At 44.5% G+C, this 21,450-nt stretch overlaps 1 protein-coding gene across 5 annotated transcripts in view; it reads left to right on the top strand.

Moving 5' to 3' along the window:
- The window catches only part of WDR33 (WD repeat domain 33), a 105,406-nt gene that overhangs the window by 11,878 nt on the left and 72,078 nt on the right, over positions 1-21,450 (top strand). For all 5 annotated transcript variants that reach the window (XM_075068578.1, XM_032764766.2, XM_075068576.1 and 2 more), the window contains exons 2-5: positions 15,949-16,173; positions 19,821-19,889; positions 20,364-20,468; positions 21,236-21,331. In XM_075068578.1, coding sequence (XP_074924679.1) covers positions 15,970-16,173; positions 19,821-19,889; positions 20,364-20,468; positions 21,236-21,331 — 474 coding nt within the window. In that variant the 5' untranslated portion in view covers positions 15,949-15,969. The remainder of the gene's footprint in view (positions 1-15,948; positions 16,174-19,820; positions 19,890-20,363; positions 20,469-21,235; positions 21,332-21,450) is intronic.

A 21,450-nucleotide genomic window follows, 5' to 3' on the forward strand; every position in this document is an offset into this window, starting at 1 on the left:
ACCTGGCCAGTGCATAGGAGTTTTGAGTGCTGTCCAGAGTGGTCAGTGGTGATCTGTGGGATAGCTCCTGGAGGCCATTAACTTCCATTTCCGTCCACACTGCACTAAATTCGAATTAGTAAATTCGATTTTAGGGTTACTCCTGTGGGTTAGTAGGAGTACTAAAATCGATTTAAATAGCCCTTTAATTCGAATTAGAGGGCTGCGTCATGTGGATGGGTGCTCCATAAATTCGAATTAAAGCCGTTTAATTCGAATTTAAGGCCTCGTGTAGACATGGCCGTAGTGGTGATTTGAGTTATCTAAAACTGTTGTCTGCCTTCCTGCAGAAGGGCAATGAGCTCCTGCAGGAGTTAACCCTTGGATCTTAGGTACAAAACAATGTAATCAAATCATACTATTAATAAAAGTAATAGCTATCTTCCATGTTCCTCATAATAACTTTCTAACTTGAGTTTTAAAAACTGCATAAATCTTTATTTTGTTACTGTTTATTTCTCAATTCTATATTTATTTGTTTGTTTAAAAATAGCTAACGATGACTGCAGAACATTTAATAAGTGCTGGGTTCCTTGTGGAGGTATGCAGAGGCACAGAAGAGAGACTTGGATTGAGGGCCAGGAATTTCACCTCCTTCTAGTAGGACTGAAGCTACGGTCCTACAGAGCACCTGAACTTTGGCAGAGTTGAGCTGTCCTAGGTTTCATAGGAGCAAAACTGCAGGAACTTTGTTGTAGCCTCTTAGGGTATGTCAAAGAACCACCCATAGCTGGCCTGTGTGGCTCAGGCTGTGGGGCTGTTTCACTCCTGTTTAGACATCTGAGCTCAGGTTGGAGCCCAGGCTCTAAGACCCTGTAGGATGGAGGATCCCAGAGCTCAGGCATGAGCCCGGAAGTGTACACCGCAGTGAAACAGCCCTGCAGCCAGAGCCCCAATGAGCCAGAATTGGCTGGCACAGGCCAGACGTGGGGTTTTTCTTTGCTGTGTTAGACATACTCGTAGAGTTTAGAAGCCTCTGGCTGTGTTTGTGGTTTTGATCCTTGCACTCTTCATTAAGCATACATGTTCTGAATCTATAAAGTACTCATTGTCCCTTTGAATTGTTGGTCATTTTATTTAGCAAACTCTGACTACCCAGTCAACATTCATTTGCCCTGCTCAGGCTGGTGTTTTTTTGGTTTTTAATTAGGCACAGTTCTCATCTGGGCACTGTCCAGTCCTACTGCCTTTTTAATTTACCCATTTCCTTTCCACTTGTCACCGTTTCAGATTAACAGAGGAGGAGTAGCTTCAGTGGTCCATTCCAGAAGTTCCCAGCCAGGTCTCAGGTCTTTAGCTGTCACCTGTCTCTGGGCAGAGTGATGCACTATGAAACTGGTGTGTATATTATTTAGAGATTATACATTTGTAGATCATATTGAATTAGTGAGATCTCTGAATACAGTGGTGATTTGTTTTTCTTAAAAGTCGTCTTCTATTATCTAGTTTACCATTGCAAAAAAATCTTTGTTCATGCAAAGATAAGTTTGAGATTGTAAATACTAAATTCTCAGATAAGGTATCTGTACAAACTTTTATTTTTCCATTTCTGCTTGTAAGGTCTTTCTTTATGTGATCACACAACAGGATGCTACCACATACAGGATTAATCTGGGCAACTCCCATTTCGATCATTATTATTTATGTATCTGGAGGTAAACTTTTAATATCTGACGTGACTAATATCAAACATTCAGTTTTAGAATGAAACATTAAGGATAGAATGAATTTGCTAAGTACTTGAATTCCAAGATAGGTCATAGATTTTGATTTTTAAGGCTAGAGTTTATCACAGGGGTAGGCAACTGATCTGTTTCTTACAAAGAAAGACCAACTGAGCGGTATAAAGTTCTCAGATCTTAGGGAACTGAACTGTTGCTGACAGTGGATTTCTGCCTCTGAACAGGTACTGAAAATGACTTAAGCGTGTAGAGTGGACAAAACTGTTTTCATTGTATTTTCAGAAAGCATTGTGGGGACTCTCTGATGCTAAATTTGTATTTGGCATATTTCAGGGCCTTTTTTTTTTTTTTTAAGCAGTGCTTCTTGAAAATAGAATTCACTCTCTGAAAGACTGTAGTATTGGTAGAGCTGAGTCCTTTAAGCAAAAGGTGTGGGGGGAAGTAAAGTGAATTGGTGCTGAAGTTCAAGGGGAAAAAAGCCTTAACGAAGAATTCAATTAATTTCTCTTTTAAGTATGAGAAACTATCTGCAGAATAACTGTTGCTGATAGTTTAAAATATTGGTATTGCCAGTTACTAGGGATGTAATATTTGCATGACTGGAAAAACCTTTTTCTGTGAAACCTCACCTGGGATTTTCATGCTTAAAAAGCAAGAGACTTATAAATTTGACCCTGGTGTTTAGTCTTTCAGAACCTTACCAGGTCAGGCGAACTTGTTTTCTACCTAAATCAGAGAGAATGGTGTTCAGGAAAGGACATGCATTTATCTTTTTGATCTCCTGACTTTTGTGAAGTATGAAAAATTCCAAGTGTGGCTAAAAACACAAGTCTAAACCTTGAGAGAGGATCATATCCCTATTCCATGGAGAAGAGAAGCAAGATTCTCAGACGGGATTTAGAGAATGAGATTCAGGAAAGGTTTTTTCCCCAGTATGAAAATGTGAAAAAACAGGGAAGAACGAATCTTAGTCACCAAACCAAATGAGGTAAAATTGCCCATAAACAAACACTTTTCTCCAAAGATTAAAAAAAAGGGATCAAAAAATTTGAACAGCCCAATAAACTTAAGCCTTTTAGTTGCGCAAACAAAATTAATCTGGCAAAAGCACTCTTTTGTCAGTAACTGTGCCTACACTTAAGCTTTTGCTGATCTAGAATTATAGAAATGTAGGGCTGTAAGAGTCTTTGAGCAGTCATCTAGTCCAGCTCCCTGTACTCAGACAGGACCAAATATACCCTAGACCATGCCTGACAGGTGTTTGGAGGTTAGACAATGACTGGGATTTTGCAATCTCCCTTAAATGCCTTTTCTAGTGCTTAACTATTGTTATAGTTAGAATTATCTAAACTAAATGTACCTTGCTGCAGATTAAGCCAGTTACTACTACTTTGAGCGCTTGCTCATGTCCATTCAGTGTAGGTATGTGTACTCGCCACATGCACCGGTGCTGGAAGTTATTCCCCTCAGCAGTATCAGTAGGGGACTGACTCCAGCACCCCGTGGAGTGGTGTGCACATGCTGCGGTATGTAGGGTGCCACTGGTTCCCCTCCTTCTTCCCCGCCCCCCACCTTTAGTTCCTTCTTCCTGCTGGTGTTGGTGCTGGAGCTGTGGCTGCTTCAGCTGTTGCTGTTACTGCTTGTTCGTACAAACTAGTTATTTCCTGTATTATACTGTGTATAGTTTTCTATGAGTGTTTATAAATCTCTTAGCTAGTATTAGAGACTATGTAGGTCCCAAATGGGACTTTGTCTGAGGATGGGACTTACCCTGGTCCCCAGGCCTTAAGTGCTATGATTGCTGCAAGAGGCCCATGCCTGTTAGTGATCCACACAGCAGTTGTCTGCGTTGCTTGGATGAAGGACATATTAGTGAAGTACAAAATTTGCAAGTCCTTCAAGCCAAGGATTAAGAAGGAGCGCAGTATTCATTTAAGAGCGCTCCTTATGGAGTCGGCCCTCACCCTGGCACTGGAGCAATGCTCCGACTCGCTACCAAGTAGCATGACCTTGGTATACAGCGCCCCACCGGGACTGTCCACAGGCTGGCACCGGTCCCCATCCATGGCTCCGACCAAGAATCCGAAGAGGGCGGGACTAGGTCGGTCTCCAACCCCCTGCAAGGGAAAGGATAAGGCTGACTGTGAGCAAGGTCTCATACTGGGCAATTCTGCCCACTTTGGGATCTTGGGCCCAAGCTCCAGTGGAGGGATGTAGCCCAACCCACTCTCCGCCAACTATCCTGGATAGCGGCAGAGGCCTCCATCAGCTCTGGGTGCCATCCACGGTGGAGGCCCTGCAGATGGCACAGGAGACTGTGTCCCTCCCGGTGCTGACCACACTGGCTCCTGCTGTTTTGGTCCCTGGGTAAACTCACGCTTGGACTGCTTTGGTCCTCGCCTCAATGGCACCGTTCCCTGATGCGGGGAATGTCTGCCAGCACTCGCCCTCCTGTAGCCACCATGTATCTGACCGCGAAAGGCAGACGCGACTCAGCCCCATTTGGTCCCCGGACCTTGGGCACAGGCAGAGAGGCTCGAGGCGCAGCTCGAGAGCACCTGGGCAGAGACCTTTGGAGATACCCCTCCCCCCCCAGCAGCTCCCCTGGCAGGAATACTAGTCCCAGCACCTGGTATTTTCAAGACTGTGGTACCGCTCCAGGGACCTGTTGAGGGATCGACGGTACCATTCCTTGGACCGTCGCCAATCTCCTAGGAGGACATCACCATGTGTGAGTGCTTCCTGGCACTGGCCCCGCTCCTCATCCCAGTACTGCTCATCAAGTGCAAGGTGTAGATGGCCAACTCCAAGCCATTCCAGATCTATTGAGAGCCATCGGTCCCTAAGACCCTACTCAAGATCAGACTCCAGGTGGAGTGACCAGCACCACTTGGGACAGAGCCAGCGTTCTGACCTGTCCTGGTCACCTGGGGGCGACGGCTCAGGGTCCAGCCCTGGTTCAGAGTGAGGTTCCCTGATGGCGGGACAAGCTGTGGTACTGGCTACTTTGTCGATGCCAAAACTGGCCCTATGGCCTCAGGCATAGTGGCTGGTACCATGGTACCCATGGAACCTGTGGGGGTTCACTCAACCCTCCCAGGTCTCCCACTTGGTGTCTGGAGCCTCGGAGAGACAAGCTGCCTCTCTCTCCCACCCTCCTCTGGTGCACGAAGCCTCGGGCGCAAGGACCCTGCAGGTCCAAGAGGGAGCAGGGGAACAAGCCACTGGGCCATCAATGGTTGTGGAGGATCCTATGGCACCGGTAACTTCCTCGTTGTTGTCAGATGAGGCTATAACAGGGACTCCTCCCTCGGTTCCTCCAGATGACAGTATAGGCACCAGGAACTACTGAAGAGAGTTGCTGCCAAACTGGGTCTTCTGGTGGAGGAGCTAGAGGAGCTGTCAAACTCTCTATTGGATGTCCTCTGCTCCACAGCACCAGGCAGAGTGGCTCTGCCCCTTCCTGATGGAGTCTCTATAATCACTAGTGCCCTGTGGCAAACTCCCTCCTCCCTGCCACCCATCTCCAAGGGCTGAGCGAAGTACTTGGTGCCATCCAAAGGCCACAAGTACCTGTATACCCACTCTGCTCCCAACTCCCTAGTGGTAGAAGGGGTTAACCACAGGGAGCGACAAAGTCAACCTGGGGCTACCCCTAAGAACAAAGGCTCCAAGAGGTTGGACTTGTTTGGGCGTAAGGTTTATTTGTCCTTTAGCCTCCAGTTATGGGTGGCAAGCCATGGCCAAGTTCAATGGCTCTCTTCCTGAGGCTTCTAGGGAAGGAGTTCTGGGCTTTTATGGAGAAGGGCATGACGGCGGCCAGGACGATGCTCCAGGTTGCGTCAGATGCAGCGGATACTGGCCCAAACTGTGGCCTTGGCTGTCGCCATGCACTGGGCATCCTGGCTGCCCCTCTCTGACTTGTCTACAGAGGTTCAGCAGTTGATGCAATAAGCTCCATGGCCTATAGGACTCCCGCGTGACCCTTGAAACGCTGGGCCTGTACGTTTCCGGCCCTGTCTGCAAGCGGTTTAAGCCACAGCAGCCTCAGGACCAGGGGAGCCATCTCTGCCAGGAGCCTCCCTATAAGTAATCCAGAGGCTATAAGCGATGTCCTAGTCAACAGCCTTCACCGGCCTCTCGGTCTATCTCAACCTGCAATAAGCAGGCGGGAAAGTGCTTGTTTTGAGGGTAAGCTCAAGAGTGACATACAGGATTCTTCCCAGGATCCTCCCTCACTTATTTTTGCCAACCGCCTTTCTCCTTTCCTCCCTGCGTGGGCATGTATAACATCGAACCGATGGGTCCTCAGTACAGTAGCGTTAGGTTACTTTCTACCCATCCTTCCCAATCCCCTGGACCGTCCTCCTTCAGGGACCCTTCTTACAAGAGTCTCCTCATGCAGGAGGCAGAGGGGTTACTGCAGCTAGATGTGGTGGAAATTGTTCCTCCAGAGTACAGGAACAAGGGGTTCTATTCCCGCTACTTTTAATCCCAAAAGGTTGTCACCATCCCCATGATGGTCCTTACCTCGCTGTGATGGTGGACCGACCCCGGGAAAGTCCTGGAAGGAGTTCCCTTCATCAGCACTCCTCACTCAGTCGAGTTGGTTTTGGATGCCTTGGACCTAGGCTGGGAGGCGCACCTCGGCTCCCTCCAGACCCAAGGTATGTGGTCTCCAGAGGAATTGACACTACACATAAATGTCAAAGAGCTCAGAGTAGTGTGCAGAGTATTTGTGGTCCTCCTCAGGCAAAGTGGTCAGAGTCCTGAAGGACAACACAACTTTGATGTTCTATGTCAACAGACAAGGGGGAGCACGATCCTTGGCCCTCTGCCAAGAGGCACTCCATCTCTGGGACTTCTGCATCGATCACAGAATCAGTCTAGAAGCATGTCACCTTCCGGGTGCCAAGAACACGCTAGCAGATCACCTAAGCAGGGACCCCTCCTCTCACCATGAGTGGGTGCTCCACTCGGCGGTAGCTGGCATGTTCTTCCATTAGTGGGGAACCCGTCAAGTGGATTTATGCGCCACCAGGCAGAACAGGAGGTGTCACAGGTTTTGGTTCAGACGGGGTCTGGGCAAGGGCTCTCTCTCCAATGCCTTTCTCCTGGTATGGTCAGAAAGCATGATGTATGTGTTCCCTCTGATTCCGATAATCAGTAAGGTCCTAGTGAAACTCAAGAGAGACAAGTCGCAGGTTATCGAGATCGCCCTAGTGAAGCTTCGCCAGCTCTGGTTCAGAAAGCTATCAAGCTTGTCAGTGATCTCTCCCTGGCCCCTGCCAAACTGACTGGACTTCCTGTCACAGGATCACGGCCAACTCTTCCACCTCAACCTCACGTCCCTCCACCTCACGATGTCGATGCTGTGTGGCTGAACCCAGATGAATGGGCCTGTTCGGAAGGGATCCAGAAGGTCCTCATCGAGAGTAGAAAGCCCTCAACTAGGCACATCTATCTGGCAAAGTGAACGGGATTCTCTGGCTGGGCTGCTGAACGGGGCGTCTCCCCTTCGCATTCTTTGGTGCAGTCAATCTTAAACTACCTGCTTCATTTGAGGAACCAGGGCCTGGTGCACTCCTCTATCAAGGTATGTCTGGCTGCCATTTCAACCTTTCATCCACCAATCCAAGGGCAGATAATGTTGTCCCATGACATGACGATCAAGTTCCTCAGAGGCCTGGAGACTTTTTCATCAAGTCTAATCCCCGGCCCCTCAGTGAGATCTCAGCTTGGTTCTGTTCAGTCTCACAGGCCCAGCCTTTGGCCTCATGCTCTCTGTCTCACCTGTCATGGAAGGTAGCTTTCCTGGTGGTGGTGACATCGGCAAGGCGAGTCTCGAAACTGCAAACCCTGACCTCAGAACCGTTGTACACAGCCTTCTGTAAGGACAACGTCCAGCTCCAGCCTCACCTAGTCTTCCTTCTGAAGGTGGTGTCCTGGCTCATGTGGAAAGTCGACATCTTCTTTCCAGTCTTCTGCCCTGAGCCTCATGAGACTAATGAAGAGAGGCACCTTTACCCTTGTACGTAAGAAGGGCCCTGGCTTTCTACCTAGATCAGACAAAGCCTTTCCGTAAGTCGATTCAGCTTTTCATCTCTACAGCTGACAGGATGAAGGGCCTCCCAGTATCTATGCAGAGGATTTCTAACTGGGTCACCTCTTGCATTCGGACCTGCTATGAGTTGGCGGGAGTCCCCTGGCTGCTGATTGTCAGAGGCCACTTGACCAGAGCACAGGCATCTTCAGGAGTCTTCCTGGCATACTTCCCGAGCCATGACGTGGTCCTTGGTGCACACGTTCATGGCCCATTACGCCCTGTCTCAGCAGGCCAGGGACAATGCTGGGTTCGGCAGAGCTGTGCTGCAATCTACATGTCCATGAACTCGTAACCACCTCTGAGGGGTACTACTTGGGAGTCACCTAAGTTGAATGGACTTGAAAAAAAGACAGTTACCTTTTCTGTAACTGGTGTTCTTCTAGTTGTGTTGCTTATGTCCATTCCACAACCTGCCCTCTTTCCCCACTGTTGGAGTTTCCAACAAGAAGGAACTGGGGGAACCGGCAGTTCCCTATATACTGCGGAATGTGCACGCCACTCCAGGGTGCACCGGAGCCGGTCCTCTACGGATACTGCTGAGGGAAAAACTTCAAGCACCAGTGCATGTGGCAAGCGCACACACCTACATTGAATGGACATGAGTGACATCTCAAAGAACACCAGTTACGGAAAAGATAGCTGTTTTGTTGTCATTCCTTCCATGAGCATGGAGAACAATTGATCACAATCCCCTTTATAATGGCCCTTCTTAACTTATATGAAGACTATTATAAGGTCATCGTTCTCCTCCCCCCCCCCGCTCTTGTTTTTTCTCAAAACTTAATATGCCCAGTCTCTTAACCTTTCCTCATAGGTCAGCTTTTCTAAACCTTTTCATTATTTTTGTTGCTTTCCTCTTGACTCTCTCCAACTTTTCCACATCTTTCTTAAATTGGCATTCAGAACTGGATACCTGTACTCCTGCTGAGACCTCACCAGTGCTGGGTGTCTTGCAAATAATAGTCCTGTTAATACATCCCAGAAAATTAATCTTTTTCACAACTGCATCACATTGTTGAGACTCATTCAATTTGTGATCCAGATTCTTTCAGCAGTATTACTGCCTACCCAGTTCCTCATTTTGTAGTTGTGCCTTTGAAAAATCTGCCTGAATTCAACAAGATGAAATTCAATAAAGCCAACTGCAAACTACTACACTAAGGATAGAAAAAAGCAATTTGTCAAGGTTGTTTTGAATTCTGATCCTGTCCTCCAAAGTACTTGTAATGCCTTCCAATTTAGTGTCGTCTGCAAATTTTATGAGCATGCTCTCCATTCTATTATCTGTCATCAACAAAAATATTGAAGAGCATGTACCCTTCCTCCCTGTTTTACAGTGAATCACTGATAGCTATTCTGAGTGTGGTGATGATGATGATTATTATTATATATATTTTTTAACCAGTTGTGCAGCAGAGGCACTTTAAGCTGCAACCCCTGCGTCGCTTCTACCGCCAGCAGAACAGGCAGCAGTTTTCTAGGTGGCGTAACAGGAACAATAGAAAGAGGCCTCCTCCCTCATTGGTCCAGGGCTCTGGGCAGATGATGCAGTCCTCAGGCCAAAAGCAGAACTTTTGAAGATGTTCCCAGGGGCAACCCACGAGTCCAGACTCTGGCTCCATTCTTCCTTACCTTTTCGTGCCAGTTATCCCATTTCTACCCTGTGTGGGCCCGAATCACATGAGATCACTGGGTACTGCCCATGGTAAAAAAGGGAAGAGATACTCTTTCCAGTTCACATCCCTCCCCAATTCCTCCTTCCGCATCCCTCTTCAGGGGCCCTTCTCAGAAGCAACTTCTCGTGCAGGAATGGTGAGGGTGGTCGAAGAGGTCCCTCAGGAACTGAAGGGCCAGGAGTTCTATTCCCAGTATTTCCTAATAGCAAAAGCCAAAGGTGGTCTCAGGCCCATCTTAGACCTGCAAGACCTCAACAAGTTCATAAAGAAGCTGAAGTTCCTCATGATCTCTTTGGCCTTTGTTATCCCTTCTTTGGATGTGGGGGACTAGTGTGCCACCCTCGACTTGAAGGACACATACGTTCATATTTCAGTAATGCTGTCCCACTGAAGGTACCTCAGGTTCTTGGTGAACCACAATCATCATTAGTTCACAGCCCTTCTGTTTGGCCTGTCAGCGGCTCCTTGAGTGTTTACCAAGTGCATGGCAGTCGTGGCTGCATTCTTGCGCAAGTGCCAGGTGCAAGTGTTTCTGTACCTCGAAGACTGGCTAATCAAGGGCCGCTCCAAAGTGCAAGTGAAGATTCATGTGAGCCTCATAAGAGCTACTTTTGAAGACCTGGGCCTTGTATTGAATGTACAGAAGTCAACTCTTTCCCCCTTTCAGCAGATAGAGTTCATAGGGGCGGTGTTGGACTCAACACAGGCAAGGGCATACCTCCCAGAACTGCGTTTCCAGACCCTGTGCAGCATCATACGAGGTCTCAGGCAGTGTCCTACCACCACAGCAAGGAGTTACGTAAAGCTACTTGGCCACATGGCTGCTTGTATCTATGTAATACAGCACGCCAGACTGAGGGCATGGCTGGCCTCAGTGTATCAACCTATTAGTCACTCTGCCTCTGCCAGTTCTTGAGTCCCTCCTATGGTGGCTCGACCCGCAAGTAGTGTGTGTATATGTGGGTGTTCCCTGCACCAGGCCACAGCCATCCCTTTTGCTGGTGATGGATGCATCAGTGATGGGCTGGGGTGCACACGTAGAGGAGCTCAGGGCCTTGGGTCCCAAGTGGAGTTCTCACTTCATATCAATGTCAGAGAGCTGAGGGCAGTCCGTGTGGCATGCCAGATCTTCCAAGCTCACTTGGAAAGGAGGTGTTTATTGGTCATGATGGACAATACAACAGCAATGTTTATATAAAACAGACAAGGGGGAGTATGCGCCTCTTCATTGTGCTGGGAAGCCCTCAAACTGTGGGACTTTTGCTTAGCTCACTCAATACACCCGGAAGCTTCTTATCTCCCTGGAGTTCAGAATGAGTTGTTGGGCCTTCCCAGCAGGTCTTTTCACAGCTGGGAGTGATCCATCTGCCTGGATGTCATGAACACCATCTTCCATCCATGGGGAATTCCCCAGGTAGATTTGTTCATTTCGTGACACAGTAGGAAGTGCCTGCAGTTCTGCTCCATCTGGAATCACAGCCTGGGCTCCATCATGGCCATGTTCCTTCTTCCATGGAAGGACCACCTCCCGTATGCATTTCCACCCATACCACTTGTCCACAAGGTGCTACTCAAAAGTTCGGAGAGAGGAAGCTTAGGTGATATTGATAGCCCCAGCCTGCCTGGCCCCATCAGCACTGGTACACATCTCTCCTGCAAATGTCCGTGGAAAACCCAATCACCTTGCCGCTGCTCCCATGATAACTCAGGATCATGGCTGACTCCAAACCTTGACTCACTTCGCTTCACGGCATGGAAACTCCATGGCTACATCCACTGGAGCTGGGTTATATGGGTCCAGTCAGGGAAGTCCTCCTTGGCAGTAGGAAACGCGCCCCCAGGGCTACCTACCTAGCCAAATGGGAAAGATTCACAATATCTCCTGTCTCCAACGTTCTCATCCATACCCGTGATATTGGACTCCTCCTCCACCTAAAGCAGCAAGGTCTTTCTGTGTCTTCAGTAAAGGTCCACTTGGCTGTCATTTCCGCCTTCCATCCAGGCGTGGAGGACTGGTCGGTCTTTGCCAACCCGATGATAGGTAGTTTTTAAAGGTCTCAACAGACTATACCCTCTCACATGACAACTGATCCCAGCCTGGGACCTTAACCTGGTCCTTTCCAGGCTAATAGGGACACCCTTCAAACTGCTTGTAACATGTTCTCTGCTTTACCTTTCATATTAAGGGGCATTCCTGGTAGTGATATCTTTGGCCAGGAGGGTGTCTGAGTTCAAGGCTCTAACATCTGAGCGTCCTTACATGGTGTTCTGTAAAGACAAGGTTCAGCTTAGACTGGATCTGGCTTTTCTTCCTAAGGTTGTCTCTCAGTTTCATGTTAACCAGGATATCTTTCTTCCAATTTTCTATCCCAAGCTGCACACAAGCAGCAGGGAGCAAAAACTTCATTCGTTGTATGTTCACCGGGCATTTATCCTTCTATATCGAATGGACAGTACCACTGTTCAACTGGTTTGTCGCAGTAGCAGACAGAATGAAAGGGCTTCCAGTCTCCTTACAAATAATTTTGTCATGGATTATGTCCTGTATCTGGGCATGCTACGATCTGGCGAAAATACCTGCCCCTCCCTTTACAGCACACTCTACAAGGGCCTAGGCATCGTTGGCAGCGTTCGTGGCCCAGGTTCCGACCCAGGAAATCTGTAGAGCTGTGATGTGGTCCTCAATCCACACTTTTACCTTGCATTATGCCATTACTCAGCAGGCTAGAGGTGATGCAGCCTTTGGCAGAGTGGTGCTACAGTCAGCCAACCTTTTGAACTCCGACCCCCGCATCCAGAATTTAGGCTTGGTGTTCACCTAATTGGAAGTGACGTGAGCAATCCCTCGAAGAAAAAATGATTACCTACTTCTCATAACTGTTGCTCTTTGAGATGTCTTGCTCTTGTCCATTCCAATACCCACCCACCTACCTCTGTTGGAACAAACTGGTAAGAAGGAACTGAAATGGCGACAGGTCGGCAGGGCCCTATATTTGGCGCAATGGAGGTATGACTCCAGGGTGCACCTAAACTAACTCAATGGGTATTGCTAAGGGAAAATCTTTCTGGCAGCTGTGCACACAGCCTGCACACCCCTAATTGGCATGGAGATTAGCAACACATCTGGAAGAACAGTTACGAGAGGTAGGTAACTGTGTTTTCAATTTTGCAGAAGCCATGTCAAAAAATGTAAGATCAAGCGTAAACAGGGACTTCTCTTTTTCAAGAGTTAGGGTTTGAATGCATGAGAAAGTTCAAACAATTTAATGTAAGATGTGATTTTAAAAAATTATTTAGCCAATTTGTTGCAAAAGGAGGCTGTTTTTAAGTCTGTTTGAGGGGTTCATTTTGGTTTGGTTTAGTTAATTGGGATTAGTAGTTTTGGCCAAAATAGTGCAACCTTAATTTGATTCCTTTGTATGTGTGCATTATTATTCAGTCTTTAACTTTGTAATCAGATGCTATTTTTCGATAATATTCTTTACCCTACATGAAGTTTTCTAGTTTTTTAAAAGCAAACAAATTCCATCATGTGGCATCATATTAACACCTACACAGCTCAACACAGCATTGTTGGAACTTTTAGATCCCCTGCACAGAAGTCTGCCAGTGAGCCAGTGGAGTAACTGGTAGTGGTGCTAGTGACCTCCTCCTTGGGCCAGCGCTAGAGTGTGGATGAGAGACAGATTTTGCAAATGGGCTTCACGGATATTTGCTGATAGCAGAGGGATGATGAGGGTTGGGCACGTTGGGTTCCATTGCAGGCTCTCAGGGAGTGTGCTCTTGCAGACACTGACTCTTTTGCCCTTTTCCCCTAAGCTTGATTCCGTCCTTTCCAGCCTGTCTCAGACATCTCTTGTCCTAGTCCCATTCTCACTTAGTCAGTCCTAATCTCCTTGCCCAGCCAGTCCGAGTCTTTCCCTTTGGGTTCCTCATCTCGTGAGGGCTGCAGGAAGTGGCGTGGGCCGAGGGATGTGCTGGCTGTCCTTGTTTTTAAATATGCATATGAATTGCCACAAGTTTTCTAAACCTGTGGTATGGTGGTGATGTACTTGGAGATTTTAATAAAAATCTGATCTTTGAAATTTGTATTGTTAACTGAGTTTAAGAGATGTAAAATCTGAATGAGTGAGCTGATCTACTTTAAGTCACTTTATTCTGTTCCCTCCTGTGTTAGGGCAATATTTGGAGGACTTGATGAGGAAGTTTTAGCATCTCCTTTCTCTTGTCTCAAAATAGTTAAAGGTGGGTTTTGAGCATTTACTTTGGATTTGGACTTCCATGTGGATCCAAGCTGTTAGTGGTATCTGATAGACTGCCTATTAGATACCTTAGATAAGAAGCCTGGATTTTGATGAGTCCTCTATTTTGTTACACCACAGAGGCTTCTATTTGATTTCCCACACATTTGCAAGTGAACTTGCATACCCACTGCTGAAGTTGTGTTTTGCTTTCAGTGAAATTTTGTAACACAAAATGCAGTTTTTTCTGATAGCATTCTACAAATGCACATTCTTATTCAATGCCTTTAGTCCCCGTACATATTCAGTCATGTCTGCTTAATCTAATTGTATTTTACTACTTAAACTTGCGAAGACTATGTTAGATTCTATTCCGTATGAATATTTTAAAATAGTCTTGTACATTCTCAGCAGAATTGTTATCTAACTATAAATCAGTTATATGTTTGCAAGGTTTTAGGTTTCAACACATTGTCTGTGAGGTATCTCAAAATTGTTGGACACAGTAAAGGTTGATAGGTCCCAAGCTTACGTTATTTAAAAAAGTTTCTTGAGTATTTGGCTACTTGACAGTCCTTTCCCCAAAACTTTTTAGGTTTTCTTTGAAGATGCAAGATCAGTGCTAGCAGTCATCCTTTACCTGGGAGCAATCCTAACATAATAATTTAGTATGTTCATACCACAATAGAAAATGTATGTGCCAGGGAGACTTCATAAAGAGTTGGTTTTAAGTTTCAAGAATCCCGGTGGTTAAGAACTAGAAATTTTAAAAACTTACTGTCAACATTTTGATATCTTCCTATACCCATTAAGCATAAATCTTATCAAACTTCAGGTTTGTTTGTAAAATATTAAGACTTTTTTTTTTTCATTTAGTGGAATTCAAAACTTACCTTGTGGCAGCTTTCTCTTCAGACTTTGAGAACACTTTAATTTAAATCATACTGTAAAACCATTTGTTTTATGAACAAATGATTAAAATTGAGGATTTAAAAAATATTTACTTTTCACTGTTAATCTGTCTGCCTTGCAGCTTGAAGATGAGCTGTTCTTCATACACAGGCATCATCAGTGGTTATAAAGGATACTGTAGACCAAATCCTGATCTCTGTTATATCTGCATAAAATCTTTTTTTAAGATTATACCCTAAGATGTGCAATTGTATTTGCATAAATTGTGTAGTTGAAAGCGGAATTTGATCTTGTAGAAGTACATGTGTGTGAAAATAATCTAGATTTGTTTTTTCAGAACCCAGAGTAATTTGTTAGGGCTCGCAATTGAAAAATGTCCCTTCTGAACTGAGAAGTTGATCTGGCATTATAGTGTATTTTCAAAAGTGAGTTGCTATGCTTCTGCTAGCACAGTAGCAGACTTAATAGTGGCATAATCCTATTTCTGTATCTAAGTGTCATCCTCTTCTTCCCCCTCCCCTTGCTGTCTCTCAAATCTTAAACATTAAATATCTCGATGGCACTTTAAAAAAAAAAAAAATTTCACTATGGATTGGATCCTCCTGTCTCAAGGGACTTCTGTAATGTTATTTCATTTTTTTTTTTTTAAAGTGTATTTCTTTTAAGACTGCTTAGAAATATCAGGCAGTTAAAACTGACTTTCTCTAGTGAGGCAATTTCAAGACTCTAAACGTACAACAATTTGGTTTATATTTGCTCTTCAAAAGCAAATGTAAGACTTGGTCTCGGCAATTTATTCTGGTCTTGATTGTTTAGGAGTATACTTTTTTCTGTGGTTTGTCTGTCTCTAAACTGCAATGAATGCTAACTTGGTGTATTTCTCTATAGCAGCTGAAATCATGTTTCCCTGCGTGGGTAGACAGATGCACTAGCTCTGCTTGAGCTAGCATATGTCTGTCTATCTGCACTGGGAAACACGCTTCGAACTACTGCATAGACTTGCTTGGTGCAGGGACTGGTCTTGGCAGTAAATTCCTCTCTGCCTTAAATGCAAACTGTACCTTACTGAATTAAGTTGAAAGTTGTAATTTACAGATTTGAGTTAGATACTTGCTGAGAGGCAAAGCAAGAATAGGAGGTGCTTATTTGCAAACCTGTTCTCTGAAAAGAGACAGACTTTCATACACCATGTTTACATGAGCAAGTAAAATGATTTCCAGATATTTATTTTAACACTTTTAGCAGAAACATATCTTAATTACAGCAGTTCCCTGATATTTTACCTCTTTTAGTGTTTTAGAAACAAGATCGCCATGGCCACAGAAATTGGCTCCCCACCCCGGTTTTTCCATATGCCGAGGTTCCAGCACCAGGCACCTCGGCAGCTGTTCTACAAGAGACCTGATTTTGCACAGCAGCAGGCAATGCAGCAGCTTACTTTTGATGGGAAACGGATGAGAAAAGCTGTGAACCGGAAAACCATAGACTACAATCCCTCTGTAATTAAATATTTGGAGGTAAGTCGTCTAATAAGTCTACTGTATCAAAGTCTGAATAGTGTTTTCTGATACTCTATTCAAATTTCAGGTATATTCACAGAGTAGTTTGGGTAATTGGGGATTATGTATAATTGACAGTGTTCTTTCAGAAATGTACAGATTCAGTGAACCGTGGATAGATGTTACTTTATTCAGAATGAGCAATAAACCTTTAATGCATATTTGAAGTGGAAGATTTGCTGTTATATAAAGCTTTTCTGTGAATTCTGATTTGGGACAAGAATTGCACATATTACTTTGTTTTGACATTTAAGCTGACCTAAATCATACATTAATTATGTTAAGATTCATATGATCATTCTTTGTCAACTTTTGACTTTTTCTTTGTGGGAAGAAGTGATAGATAAAAAAAGATTGAGTGTCTATATTGGGCAACAGAAAAGTAGTTGTCATTTTCTATTCAGCTGCCTCCTTGAATGAAAAAAACTGTAATATAAGCTACTTGTGCCACAAGTCTGTGAACCACCTTATACAGTCCTAATGGCTGAGACTACTTTGAACCAAATACTGTGGAAGATATCTTTCCAAGAAAAAAATACCCACTTGGCTTTCCAGATTACTTGGGGTATGTCTATGCAGGCAAGTTTTTGCGCCACACGTTATACCACTTTTATTAGAACGCTGGAGTGCATCCACATTAGCAGCTCTTGCAGTAGCAAAGACAGCAGTGCATTGTAGTAGCTATCCCACTGTGCAAGTGGCCGTAGGGTGCTTTGGGAAGGGTTTGCAGCGCCTCATGGGACAGACACAGTGTTATATGATCCAGGTTTCCCAATCCCATTGTTCCATAGGTATTCTACTACATTGCCAGCTGCTTTTCAACTGAAGGGGCCGGGGGGTGGGTGGGGAGGCGGGTGTGTGTGTGTGTAAGGGAGAGAGACAGTGTGTTTTGGGGTACAGTGTGTCAATATGCTGTCTTGTAAGTTCAGACAGTGGCAGGAAGCAACCAGTCCTGGGGGAAGGAGGAAACCCTGACATCAGACCCCCCCCCCCCCGCCTCCGGCTCTCTGCATAGGTAGATATATACTGTCTCTGTGCTCAATAGCATGAGCATTCCACATTAATGGTTTGCTTTGTGGCCCAGAGCAGATCAGCCAGCACAGCACACACAGGCTGTCAGAAACTGTGCTTTGAAAGGGGGGGAAGGCATGTCTTTGGGGCAGCCGAGCTCAAAACAATGAGTAGAGCGGTCACTTGAGGCATTATGGGACAGCTCAAGGGGCCAATTACAGTGCAAAAAGCAATTGAGTGTCTACGCTGGCAATAGAGCGCTGGAGCCTCTGCGCAAATAGCTTTAAGACTCTTGTTGAGGTGGGTTTTTTTTGCAGTGCTGCAGCTGAGGAGTTTTTGTGCACAAAGTGTCTTGGCAGTGTGTACACATCTGCAGTTTGAACGCAAAAAGCTGCTTTACTGCGCAGAAACTTGCCAGTGTAGACAAGCTCTTGGTCGTTTAAGTTTTGTTATAAATGTTTTTTCCAGGGTGAGATCTTGTGTGCCATGTTCAAGTATTAATTCTGTGGAAATATGTTATGAGAAAATTGTAAAGCCCCAGATATGTAATGGGAACACTGGCAGAACCTCAACTGCCAAATTGTAAAGACAGCATTATAATGAACTGTATGTGTCCATTCCATTGTAGCCAACCCACAGTTGTAATAGTTTGACAACAAAAAGGAAATAGATATGGCTGTTAACAATTTCAAGATATGCTAAAGTGTAGTGTTTAAAATATCTCAAGAATGAACAAATGAATTTATTGCAGTGTTCCGGTGGGCTGCTTTTGATAGCGCACATAATTATTAAGAACTGACTCTGAGGTAAACAGAAAATCATCACATTGGTAGTACAGTATCACTTTTTATTTCTGGAGAAATTGTGTTGTTTGTTTTTTTTAAACCTGAAACTTTGCACACACATGTTTTAGTTCAAATTTGTATTGATGTATTTTAAAAAATAGTCTTAGAGGTAACTGTACCATTGTCTACACCAAAGAGCTTATGCTGACAAAACCATTTCATGTACGTGCAGCATACACCAATGTAAGGAATTTTTCTGCTGATGTAGGAAGCCACCTCCCAAAACAATGTTAGCTATGCTGACAGAAGCCATCGTTTGTCAGCATAGCTGTGTCTGTGCCAGGAGTTTTGTCAGCATAGCTGTATTAGTAGGGGTTGTGTGTTTTTCACACCCCTTACTTATATAGCTATGTGGGTATATGTTTTAAAATGTATAGCAAGTGTGTGTGTATTTTGAAAGAGAGGTTCCTATGCCCACCTAGCAGCATTTAAAGCCAGGTTTTGAATCCCATGCCATCAAAAGTTAAGATTCCAGGTTCAAACTATCTCCATATTTAACTGATCTGAAATTTTAACTGGCGTTGCATGGGCTTTCGTGTTTTTTATCACATCATAATCATCCCAGTCAGGAAATTACATGCCAAAAATATTTATCTAAAATTCTAGCTTAAACTTTGATTCACAGTCAAAACTTGATTGAACCCACAATATCAAGTTAAAGTAGGGTGCTAGTCTTAAATTTGCCAAGCTGTGAATCATGCCATGTCTAATAATTGAATACTGTTATGATTGGCAGTATAGAATATCCTATATATTGGAAGCAATTTTTTTTAATGTCTTCTGGCCTTTCAAACCCCATCCCTTTGACTACACTGTCTGCTCTTGGTGCCCCAACCATAGAAATGGATGGAACTCTCTTTTTAGTTTAGAGGTCATCAATACATCTCTTACATTAGGTAAACGGGTGTAACAGGGTTCAAGATCCGCCCCTCTTCCTGGGGCCCTCTTGCTGCCCCCAGTAAGGCTCAGAGAGGTTTCAAGATTGTGCAACACCTGTGTCTTTATTTACTTAAAGTTGTTCCACCACCAATTTCCATCTGTATAGAAGCTTTACAGGATTAGTCACCTCCTTTACAGGCAGAGTCAGCCTTCAGCTAGGAGGCCTCCAGTTCCCTCCCTGACTGACTTCTCCCTGGCTGTATCATGCCTTCTGGCTCCCTCCCAGCCTTTATAGCCCTTGGCTTATCAGGCCAGCATCAGGCCTTGTCCATCAGCCCCAACATGCTTCCCTTGTTTGGAGCTGACTGGGCAGGGCTAATTAGGTGCTTTTGCACCAGCACCCTGCTTCAAGGGGTCACTGCAGAGCCAAAGCTCTTAAAGAGGTTGAGCAGGAGTATACAATTCTTTGTGGCCGAGAAACCAAGAGGCCAGGCTTATGTGTCTCTTTTAGTAATGCAGGACATTAAACACAGGATCACTGCCACGTTAGTATTTTTATGCAGAACATCTACTTTCAGTGAATAAATAAATGGAAATCAATGGGCCCCAGTCACACTTTTGGACATAGTTGTGTTTATATATTAATCATTCTTCTGACTTACGTTTTCCTTATAATCTACCTCTATCCTCCTTCATCTTACATAATGTAAAATCTACTAGTTTCCTGAAGCCCAAAATTTTATACTGGATTTGTTCTGAAACTTATGCAGTGGATATTGAAGCTTCCAAATATGCAGTCTGTGTAATTCTTCCTAGTTTTTGTTCAATAACACTGGAATACAGCAATAATAACTATTTTTTTCTTTCCAGAATAGAGTATGGCAGAGAGACCAGCGAGATATGCGGGCAATTCAGCCTGATGCGGGATATTATAATGATGTAAGTGCAAATCTTTATATATGCTTCTGAAGCTCTTATTGTAGTTGCTAAAACTCTTCTACTGAAAAGTAGGATTCTGCCTCTGTATACCAAAGTTCTCTATTTGCACTTGAGAGGTGACTTAGAGGGCATCTTCATGCTATGTTCCCCTGCACTAAAGGAACCTTTTTGTCCCAAGAAGAGAGCCTGAAGGTTAATGGACTCTTTCAGTCCTCTTCTAGTGAAGTGAAATTGCTAAAGTTCAGGTGTTGAAAGGTTAGTTGCATTTGATGAGATGATGGTGTCTGTGTTCCTGAGACGGTGAAAGTAGTATCTGCTGATTTCAAACTCTGAACATGTTTGATTGATTGATTCCTACAGTCAAATGCTTGTTTTTCCAGAAATGAGCCTTCTGGGCCTCTGCTTTTCTTGCTTCTTTCCCAAGATGCAGGTTGAAACGTTGTTGCTAAAATTCTTTTCTTTCCTCATTTACAGCTGGTCCCTCCTATAGGAATGCTGAATAATCCTATGAATGCTGTAACAACAAAATTTGTTAGGACATCTACCAATAAAGTAAAATGCCCAGTGTTTGTTGTCAGGGTGAGTATTATGTGGGCCTGGGCTAGAAGATTTGTTCCCAGGTGTGATTAGTTAACTGCGAAATATTTGTAATAAAATTAGAATGGCAAGATAAAACTAGAAATGTTTCTAAGTAAAACCATTGTGCAGGATTCCAGGTCTTGGGCACCCCAAGGCTATTTCAAAACTTGGACTGACATCATCATCTTTTCTACAGAGGATTCTAGGAACCCTGGAATAATTAATCAATTTATTCACTGTTTGATTTGTACATATTTCACCTTCAGTCTAATTTTCTCAACTTTATTTTGTACCAATGTGTCTAAACATTATCTTGAGGGAACCAGCTCGAAGGAAGAGAGTAGTTCAGTCACCATGCCTATTCAATCCTTGCAATCTACTAGCTTGCCTGCAAGGGTGCCAGGATTCTAGTAGTAGTGGCCTGTTTGATGAGGACACCTGTTCACTAGAACTGGATTGAAGCCATCAAACTCCTTTCAGATAGGTGACTTGACAGCCACCTTCTGATAACTCCTGGTCACTAGTGTTTTGGGCTGAATTTGAACTGGTGACCTAGAGATGAAAAGCCCTATATCCTTTGACTACCATCTTTTCTTTTCCTTTTTTTTTTTTTCTTTCTTCCCTTCCTACCTTCCAGTACAGAGTCACTTTATAAATCCAAATGCTTTATAATCTCATGTAGGCACTTGTATTTTAGCAATGCTGAAGGATACAGGAAAGGTGTCTGGGCACTGTCTATACAATGTAATTCAATTTTTCTCTTGCAGTGGACTCCTGAAGGGAGGCGCTTGGTCACTGGGGCTTCTAGTGGAGAGTTCACCTTGTGGAATGGATTGACTTTCAATTTTGAAACAATATTACAGGTAACTGCATCCAGCAAGCTGTCTGCATCTTTCTCTGAGATTGTAAAGAATATTGTAGTCATGCATCTCCACGTACTGATCGTTGGCTAGTGGACTACATTCAGTCCTGAGAGCTAGGG

Source organism: Chelonoidis abingdonii, chromosome 8 (genome assembly GCF_003597395.2).
Source record: "Chelonoidis abingdonii isolate Lonesome George chromosome 8, CheloAbing_2.0, whole genome shotgun sequence".
In the NCBI taxonomy this organism is placed as follows: domain Eukaryota; kingdom Metazoa; phylum Chordata; order Testudines; family Testudinidae; genus Chelonoidis; species Chelonoidis abingdonii.